Below are 10,335 nucleotides of genomic sequence, written 5' to 3'. Positions count from 1 at the left end.
TACAGAGAGCAGTTTAGTTAAAGGACTGGACACGAAAAAGAGGGAAAAGATAGATTAATCTTGGACTGTGTAAATTGAAATTTCTCTGCTAAATACCAAGGAAATACCAGTAAAGATTACTATTGTACAGGCAGTGAATGAGAGTTTTCCAGCTGGATTGTCTCTAAAGTGTCCTAAAGGGCAGCAGTGTGAGACTTTCACCCAGCCGATTAGCTGCTTGTTAATTATAGAGCTTAAATGGAAATGATAAATCAAAACTTTTCTTCCATTGACAAATGACAAATTACCATATGAAAGGTGAAAAAGCTCTGAAACTGCAGGTGTTACGTTTACTTGGTGCTTGTGGCTTTCATTCACGTCGTATAATCAGATCTCTGGATAAAAGCTTTAAAAGGTTGAAGGTAAAGTATTTAAACTTACTTTTCTTCTTCTTTTACTGTCTGCACGTGTTTTCAAATTCACAACAAAATAAAAATTTGAATATTAAAATGAAATAAAAACAAATTAAAAAATAAAAGTATCTATGCATCAAAAGGAATTACTTTATTATTTTCTTCTTTTTTTTTATTTGTGAATTAAATTTCCTGAGTGCCAATTTCGTACCACAAACAAGCAAAAGTGGCATGACAATAAAAAAATCCCTGAAACCTTGAAAATATTTACTAATTTTGATAATGTCTAAAAGGAAAATGATACATCAGTTTACATCAAAATGATCAGCATAAAACCAAATATCACTTAAAAAGTCAGAATTCAGTTCTCTGAAATTATAGTATTATATAATTTCAAGTTGGAAAACCAGTAATATTTGCTAATTATAGCATAAAATGACTATTTTATAAATTTATTTTTTAATTCAGTCTCTCTATTTATCAATCTGTGTTTAATTATTAATCAAACCTTCAAAACGACCTGAGGTTTAATCTGTTTGACACATCAACCAAAGATTATCGGAAAACCCTAAACTATATAAATTCATCATAACTCCACCTATTATTTATGCATATTTATTGTGCTCATAAGAAATCCAGCTAGCAACAAATACATGGATAAACAAAAGAGAACAAACATCCAGTTGCACTGACAGGTAAAAGAACCAAAATGATCTTATTGTTGAATGGATTAACAATGAAACCTTGTTTATTCGGATCCTGCCATGTTTGTTCTGCTCTTGGTTTTGACGTTTTCTCTTCCATATTTTTTCTCATGCAGTTTCCAATTAGCAGCCTGACGCTGAATTTTGCTTCTGTGTGTCAATTGGAAGCAACACTTTCTGCTTCAGGAGTCTGGTGTCTGTTTTAAAAAGCCTGGATGATTGGATGAAATTACCAGAACCAAGTCCAAACGATCGTAAATATGTTATAGATGTTTCACATAACTCTCTTCTTTTTGTTTATGTTGCGTTTACGTAACTCTCTTTTTTACTGCCTCCTCCCCAAGTGGGCACTCTTGACCTAAATCACTTTTTTATTGACCCAGTAGAGCAGCTTTAATAGCTGTAAAATCTTTAGTAGTCGACATCCTATTGCTTGGAAGCTTAAATCACTTGGCAACGTAATCTGAGAGAAATGATGTAAACATTGACGTTACATTACTGAGAACTCTCTGGAGTACAAGGTGACATTAGATTTGGATTTGTTGGAAGATAAAAGTCTTAGATGGTCAGCAGTACGACGAGGCCTGGGACAGGAAATGAGTAGCTACTTCCAAACATAAATAGCTTTTTCTGCACATTAAAACAAGATCACAGTTGACATGAATTGTTCAGTAACTGTTAAACCGTATATAGATTATGTGAAATAAAAATTAAACATGGTTTAATTTGGACAAATGTAGTCAACAATGTGACTTATTTAAGGATGGCTGCTTTAGTGTGAACAGGACATTGAAATAAACATTTGGCTTAATAAAACACAAGAGTCAGATCAGATCTGTCTCAGGATACAGAAACACGCCGCTAAGCATTCTGGGAAATACTCACCCACTCCTGTCTTTTTCTTCTTTCAGTTTTTTTAAGTGCTAACCTAAAACCTCTAGTTTATTCAACTCTTGAAGGTTTGACAAAATTAATAAAAAGTAAAACAGCTCACTACCGTAAGCTTATCTTTCACAAACTCACATTTAGGTTCAAAACCTAAAACTGGCTAAATTTATTTGACTTAAAGAGTAGAAGATTGTAGACTCAGCTAAATGCAGCTCAAATGTTTTACAGTGTAAGTGATTTCCTAAAACAGTTAAATGATTTAACATTTCTTCGTTCTAATTGAAGTGTATTCCAACAATCACAAGCCTGATAAAAACATTTTTTTTAAATGACATAATGTCCACCTGTCCAGGGTGACCCCGCCTCTCGTCCGGTACGCTAGCTGGAGATAGGCACCAGCAACCCTCCCGACCCCACTGAGGGACAAGGGTGTAAGACAATGGATGGATGGATGGACATAATGTCCTCACGGAATAAGTTGAAAGATCCTCTGGTGTTTCTTTTGGTCGTATCATCGGTAAAGTGTCCATTACGCCACATGAACGTGACTCTTCAGCCGTCCTGTTCCAGCTGTAACATGTCCCTTCACTGCCAGCACACAGTTTAAAGTACAAAGCTTTGCTGAGCGTCTCGGGCTGGTGATGAGACCCACGATCTCAGACAACCAGAGCGCCCCTTTCCCTCACACCCACAGCTGGCTCGGGGCCCATAAGACTCTGGGATCGATGCCCACAGAGCGGCCATTTTGCAATCCGTCTGTGGTTCGCACAGCAGCAGATGGATAGCAGCTAATAATAGCACAGCACCATCATTAATCCAGCCTCATCTTGTGGGGAAAGCTGCTCCTCCGTCTGCGACTGTGAATGGTGCTTCGACAGTGAAATGATGCATCTCTAAGCATGTGGGGAAAATAGCCAGTGAGCTGAGAATAAAGCTGGATGACGTCACATGTTGAATGTAAACAGTAACCTCTTCATTTTGGACGCACTTGATTTACTTTATGGCTGTTTTAGATTTGATCATCGTCCTTTTGTTGCAAAGAAATTCACAGTATTTGTTTTTATCTGGGTGAAGTCATTAAAAGTCAGACATGGTTGGAGTAACTGGTTACATTTATTCTTTCTGTGTCGATGTACAGATAAAGTTTGATTCACTGAAACGTCACTTTACTGGGATTTTAGGTGGCAGACCAACACAAAGTAAAGCATCATTATGATATAGGAGGAAACTAATCAAAATGCAAAAATGTATGAGATGCATTTTTATGGATCTCACTCCACTGCTGCTAAATAAAGGAGCGGCTGCAGATGCTCAGGAGGGAAAATCTGTGGATGTACACATTGTTGTGCACCTCGCATGTTTGTTTTCTTGTGTTCTTGAATGGCAGCAGGAAGAAGGCTGCTGAGAGCCTTGAGAAAGTCCTGCTCCAGTTTGCCGCAAGCCATGTATCATAAACAACAAATCTGAGGAAGAAGGTGCGTGACAGGTGCTACGTCTCCTCTTCGGGCTGAGCCCGGCCGGGCTCCGTGGGTAAAAGCCCGGCCACCAGGCGCTCGCCATCGTGCCCCACCTCCAGGCCTGACTACAGAGTGGGGCCCCGGTGACCCGCGTCCGGGCGAGGGAACGCTAGATCCAAGGTTGTTGTACATCATAAGGGGTCTTCAGGCTGCACTTTGTCTGGTTCCTCACCTAGGACCTGTCTGCCTTGGGTGACCCTACGAGGGGCATAAAGCCCCAGACAGCATAGCTCCTAGGATCATTGGGACACTCAAACCCCTGCACCACGATAAGGTGGCAGCCCAAGGAGGAGTGATAAATAAATCTGACATATTCTCATTGTCACTTTTATCAAAAATAAATAATTTTGTTAATCCTACCTCACTGAAAACAAGAGAAGTGTCGACAGATTTAACTTCAGCAGGGAGAAAAAAAGTGTCTTTTTACTTGGTGTAAATAAATTAAAACATGAGTAGGAAATTTTAATTTGTTTCCTAATCTCAGCTGCTGAACCTCCAAAATAAAAACGTAGATTTATAAAACATCTAAAACGTGGAAGGAAATGTTGATCTAATTAAACATAAAACCATCAAAAGGAAATCTAGACAAAGATATTACACATTTTTTCAGAGGTTTTTAATTCATGATAGTCTTTGTATATTAAAAACAACAAAAACATGGAATTTGCATGTAAAATACCCAACTGATAATCCTTTTAGAAATTATACATTTTACAACAAATTTTTAGTTTAAAAAAAACAAACAAAAAAAGCTTTTAATGCCCAACATATTTAATAGTGAAGCTGACAGAGCTCAGCCTACAGACTCTCAAAAACAGTTAAATGGAAGAATCCGAGTTTTACCAACAATATGTCTGTGTGTGTTAAATGAAAGGTAGCAGGTTAACTATCTTAACTACAGCTGATCATAAACTGACGATCAATATACAGGAAAAATTGAACAAAAAGGTAACAAACTAGTTTCTTCATATACCAGATATTTACATACAATGTATAAAAACACATTTTCTTCACCGTCTGACATTAAATCTGTCCTAACTCGTCCTGTTTTAGGTCGTTTAGGATTATGTACAATTTTAATATTCATTAAATGCCAGAATAACAAGAGATTCATTTTTTAATTACCTTCTTCAATTCAGATATTTATGTGCACTTAGATTTTACTGATTGTCTCAATAATTTAGGAAAACCCCAGTTGACGATGATCAATTAATTACATAAATGTGTCAGAGGTTTGTGTGTTTTGCAGTAATATTTGCACATAGTCACCAAACGACATGAAGATACTTACTGAAAGGGGAAATCAGTATCTGCCAAGACAAGCCACTCAGAGAGGAAGAGGAAGTCAATAATCCTAAAGCAACATAAAATTCCCAGACTACAGATTACAGAGGAAGTCAAACTTTAATTTTTGGATATTTGTCCTCTGAAGCTAAAACAGTTTAAATCTGAACAGAAACTAGTTCATTTCAATATATAAAGTAGGAAGCAATATTCTTTGTCAACCAGTTAATTAAAGCAAAAACGAGTCTTTCAATTGGACAATTACTCAAAGCCTCTGACCTAATTAGTGACAAATCATCTTAAGGTGTGTATGTTAACTTCTGACTGAAGAAAGTAGAATAATCTGAAGTTAACTTTCTCAGTTCTGTACATTTAGGAAACAGATAATTTTATACACATAGAGGACATTCTGAAAAGTTCCTTCTGATTTGCTGTCAGACAGAAAAAAAGCCGTTATGAGTTTTTACAGTGCGTGAAAATATCGGGTTTGACTGTAGATTCCCTCAAGTAGTCTACACAGAAATAATTTATTTACACACAGGAACAGACAAAGTTCCTTCATCCAAATAAAGAGAAATTAAAAACTACATTTAAAAAAAATCCCTGCAAAGAAACATTTGCTAACCTGGTATCCAGCACTTCAGAGCATCTAGATACCGATTATTAGGCATCATGTACATTTCTTCATAAAGACAAATCCACCAACAGGGGTCAGAAACACACTGTTTAACTAAAAGGCATCAATCTTCTATTATTTATTCGTAAGCATTGGTGGCTGCCTCTGATTATTTCAACTATTCTTTTTACAAGACCTAAAAGTACAAGGTATTATTTTTCCTAGATTGTTACGGACCAAGCAAAGCTTCCCTTTCCTGTTTGAGTATCTTCCAACAAACCCAACCAGGTGAACTAAAGGTAGATCAGGTTGTAGCTACATTAGTTTCTACACATCTCAGAGGCTCACAGTTTTCAGACTTCACACTGGCCTGTTGACTGAAGTAAAACCCACAAAGAAAGTGCACTTCATCCAAGCTTCACCTCAAAACGTGTGAAAACAGACACACAGCTCTGATTCTTAAAAAAGGAATGCCAAAAGTTGAGGAACTGGTTTGTCACCGAGAGCTTCCTGCAGCAGAGGCTGTCCCAGTACGCGCTCAGGCGCTGAGGTCATCTCGGCAAACAATAGAGAGAGAACATAGTCAGGAAATCAAAATGCTGCTCTGCTGAAACGAACAGAACGACGCTGCGCTGGCTAAAGCTGTCCTCTGTTCCTCCTGCACTCCGTGTTTCTCCTCAGTACCAGTACAAGTCCTTTTTATCCCCATGTCGCCCTGCAAAAACGAGGAAAAGATCATCAAGCAGAGTTAAACGGCTCTTAAAGGTGCAGGTACTCTGAAATTGTGCTCATGCAAAATTAGCACCACTTCGACATGCTTTGACTCTAGTAAAAACAAAAAGTATCCAAAAATTACCATGTGTAAAAGTAAAAAAAGTATTTGGTAAAAAAAAGTCTAGGATGATCATATCATCTGATTTAATATTCAGAAATGGACAACATTTCTGTTTAAGAGTACAGCTCTTAAAGGTGCAGGCACCCAGAAATTGTACTCAAGCAAAAGTACTTCAACATATTTTTTCTCAAGTGAAAGAAAAAAGTAAACATCCTAAAAGTTACTATGTGTAAAAGTAAAAGAGTATTTGGTTTTTAAAAAATGGCTACTGAAGAAACTGAGTATCATCTGATTTAATATTGAGAATTAATATTTCCTATTATTTAGTAGTTAGACATGAAAGATATAAACTTCTAAAAACTTAACACAAATATGCAGCATATGTAGAAAACAGCATATTCAGGCCAGAAAAACACTTCCAAACACTTCCTTTAAAAATATAAAAGCCATATTAAATTAAGACTTACCAGGTTCGAAGCCTATCGGAGGGTCCACAGACTCCCTGTACCCCGCAGGCACCGCCCAGCCTGGAAGTGGGTCCGGCTTGGAGCTGGAGGCGATGCCGGCTCCCATCTCGCCCCGGTCGCCGTGCAGCAGGTTGAGCAGGGACGCGGAGTACTGCTGTCCGGAGAGACTCAGTGCGTCTGAGGACAGGGTGCACATGAGGTTGGGCAGCGCTGGACCTTCTCTTGACCTGAACGTGTTCCAGGATCCTGGCATCTCCTCCGCCGGGTTCAGGGCCAGGATGTGTCCCGTTAACGGGGGCACCTGGGACTCGGAGTAAGGGCCGGACATGTTCCCATGACAGTTGTCTGTGCTCTCTGTGGGAAAAAATAATACTCTGAGAATGAGTCATGTTTGATTTTATGTGTTTCCCAGCCACATAAAATCACTTTGTAGCACAATCGAGTAACTACGCTACCTTCAGTCATGTAACTTACACTCTAAAAAGTCTATTTGGGCTGTAGTTCATTTTATGGACTTATTTACATTAACCTCACTAAATTCGTTTGGTTTAGTGATGACAACTTGCTGTTTGGTGTTGAATTAGCTTAAAAGTTACACATTTTAACCTAAAAGAACTTTTTACTTTGACTTTACTTCAAACAACTTATTTCAATGCCCCGTTTGAATCCTACATTTGACGCCACGATGCATGAAGCTTCACCAGGGACAGACCCGGTACCGACCAGCGCTGTGGTGGCGCAGGAGCAGAACTCACATAAGGAAACGTTCGTCCTCAACGCGAGTCCCAGCCTGATGACCTTTACCACATGTCATCCCTCTCTGTCATTACCCACTTTCATGTCTAACTACTAAAGGGTTTAGAATAAGCTTAGGATTGTGGAGACTCACTTTAACCCAGAAAAGGAATTAGATCAGTCACTCTTTAGCTTATTTTATCAGAAACTGTAGAGTACTCACTATTTAGAAATGGTACTGGATACTTAGGAACCCTGAACAGGAGCACTTAGTTTACATACTTTAGAACAACATTAAATTAGTTTTCTTTCCTTTGGTTTGTTATTTTGTTTGTATTTCCTTTTAACTCATGTTTAAATTGCCTTGTTGCTGAAAATGTGCTATATAAATAAAATTACCTTACCTTACCTTACTCTCAAATAAAAACCAAAAATTTTTTCTTTATTCTAAGTAAAGTAAATGATTTGACTTAAATGTATCCAGTTTATCCAACTTAATGGATTAAGATGGATAAACTGAATTGAATTACTTGTTACTAATTGAAACAACTCAATTAGTAACAAGTTGGTTCAACTATTTCCTTTTGTCAGGGTAAAAGAAATTTTACTTTGCAATTTACCGCCTTCAAATTCTGTCTCTTTAAGAAACTCCTGATCTTTCTGAAGCTCCGCCTTCAGGAAGTCATCACAACATGGCTCCTCTATGAACAAACCTTTTACCAGCGTTGCACTGAGATGTACCTCCTATGATGAGCTCAGCTGATGCGCAGCTCCACCAGGTGTTTGCTAATTGCTGCAGGCTAGTCTGAAGGAGTGTTGGAATGGTGCTCGGTAATGTGGAAGCTCAGAGGCGTGGAGGAGGAGCTACATCCCCACAAGCGTTTTAAAAACCCAAATGGTTGCCAAGGAAGATTAAAGGATTTCTTAAACGTGCATGAAAGAATCAAAGCAACACCCCAGATGAGAGAAAGTCATTTTTATAAAGTCCTGCGTCTTTAAGTAATGCAGTGACTCTTTTACACGCTCACCTTGCTTTACAGTTTTGCGGATTTTCTTTGACCTTGGAACCAACTCGCTGGCCTTGCTGGCTTTGCCGAGAGCTCTTGAGAAGTGTTCGTCCACCATGCTGTTAATGTCTCCATGGAAGTACAGCAGGGTGAAGCCGGAAGCGTTCTCGTCCACCTTCACCGGTATCAGACTTTCTGCTCGCTCCTCCATGGGTCACCTGCTACTGGAAATTCAAAAGTGGACAATCAGAAAACGTTTTTTGCATTTAATGAAGGAAGAGCTCAAACTATTTTTAACTATGAAAAATCATAATTAAACAATTATGTGTTTATGTCATATCTGCTTTAACCTGGTTTATCTGGAATGCAAACCTGAAAAACGTTTTGCACTAAAACATGGAAAACTATTGCACTTTAACACACACACACACACAGACAGCCCCACGCATGCACACCCCCTCACACACACACACACACACACACACACACACACACACACACACACACACACACACACACACACACACACACACACACACACACACACACACACACAGATATAACTCTATGCTGATGTTGCACCTGAATTTCCTGACTATAATGGATATTTCTGTCTCTATTCTATCTTTATGTTTTGTGTTTAGTCATGTTGAAGAATCCTGTTAGCAAGTAGCAAAATTTGTTTGATTGAGAAATTATTCTCTGTATGGAAATGAAACAAGCATCAATCAAAAGATAATTAGACAGCGTACGAGGAGTATCATCTCTGTTTTATTTATAATTCGACCAAAAACAAAAGTATCAGGAATTTTAAACAGTTAAACTCCTTTTTGGAGGCCTCCTTCCCATCATCCTAATTGTTAACTGCCTCTGCAGATTGTCTTTCATTTTCAATTCCACACCCTGAACCTGTTAAAATTACATCCAGTCCGAAGAAACTTGTCGGTGAAATTAAAAGATTATTTTAAATCTAAATCTGAGGGTTTTTAGCTGTAGATTTGTATTCATCCAGTCATATCTCTAGCTCACTGCAGAGATCAAGTTTCTTTTGAAGGCTTGTGGGTCACAATGTTGCTCTTTTATATTCCTGAGACTTAGAAGATTTTTAAATTGTCCAGAAAAGGTTTGTATTTCAGGACAAATTTTTAACTAAATCTGAGCTCAGCACGAATGAAATCAAGTTGATCAAGAACATATAATTTTGTTTTGTTAGAAATCCAGCTAATCTGCTTCCTCTCCAAGCTGAGTAACTCCCAACATGCTGCAAACTGTCTTTACATTTAACTGAACTCTTGTGTATCAATCTCCCCCTTCATCAGTTAGCTTTAAGAAACGTACTTGTCTTACCCGTCTTGATGACTGACCAACGTTGAACAGGGAGCACAAGCTTGCATTGACTGGTTGACCTCCTGCCCCCGAAAAAAGAAAAAAAACAAAAACAGCAGAGCCAACAAGAAAACTGCAAAATCAGAGCAGATTCAATGAGCTGCTGTCGTTTTCGACGTCTACTCCGCAAAGAGAGCGTTTTACCCACGGAGCCTGCAGACTTACTGGATGATTTAGCTGGGGAGGGTTGCAGCTATGATCAGAATGCTATCCAGCAGGTTCCTCAGGAGCCCGAACCGCAACTCAATCAAAACATTCCTGGTTCAAACTGGCAGAAAGGTTTGCACAGCTTGACAGCCGCTCTGCTTAGATTTCAGCTGAATTACAACGTCAGATTCACAGAAACTGCTTCAAGCAGATTCTGAAGTTTCATTCATTCGTTTTTTTTTTTTTTTTGTCTCTTTGATTGAAGAACCAAAGAGGATTGAATGTTCTGGTGTGGACCAGACGTTCTTTTCCAGCTGAGTTGAAACAGAACATTGCAACAAACGTCACATGCCTTCA

General features: G+C 38.5%; 1 protein-coding gene across 2 annotated transcripts; it reads right to left on the bottom strand.

The window, feature by feature from the left end:
* Positions 1-5,324: 5,324 nt before the first annotated feature.
* Positions 5,325-10,068, bottom strand: vgll1l (vestigial like family member 1-like). Of its 2 annotated transcripts, none has more exons than XM_008420686.3 (4): positions 9,793-10,068; positions 8,467-8,666; positions 6,704-7,057; positions 5,325-6,116 (listed from the first exon to the last, which is right to left on the bottom strand). In XM_008420686.3, exons 2-4 carry the CDS (start codon positions 8,654-8,656, stop codon positions 6,079-6,081), a joined length of 582 nt encoding a protein of 193 aa, XP_008418908.1. In that variant the 5' UTR covers positions 8,657-8,666; positions 9,793-10,068; the 3' UTR covers positions 5,325-6,078. The 2 variants fall into 2 exon arrangements, with proteins under 2 accessions (XP_008418908.1, XP_008418906.1); XM_008420684.3 differs by having other exon boundaries at positions 8,467-8,669; positions 9,793-10,062.
* Between the last annotated feature and the right edge of the window lie 267 nt (positions 10,069-10,335).

This window comes from Poecilia reticulata, chromosome 10 (genome assembly GCF_904066995.2).
Source record: "Poecilia reticulata chromosome 10, P_reticulata-male-v2, whole genome shotgun sequence".
NCBI lineage: Eukaryota > Metazoa > Chordata > Actinopteri > Cyprinodontiformes > Poeciliidae > Poecilia > Poecilia reticulata.
Note: the sequence above shows the minus strand (reverse complement) of the source record. Positions and strands in the feature narration are given on the sequence as shown.

Coding starts and splice junctions, on each gene's coding strand:
- vgll1l (XM_008420686.3), bottom strand. CDS start 8,656: ATGGAGGAGCGAGCAGAAAGTCTGATACCGGTGAAGGTGGACGAGAAC. Junction 7,058..8,466: donor CCGCAAAACTGTAAAGCAAG/GTGAGCGTGTAA, acceptor TTTTTCCCACAG/AGAGCACAGACAACTGTCAT. Junction 6,117..6,703: donor TCCGATAGGCTTCGAACCTG/GTAAGTCTTAAT, acceptor TCGTTTTTGCAG/GGCGACATGGGGATAAAAAG.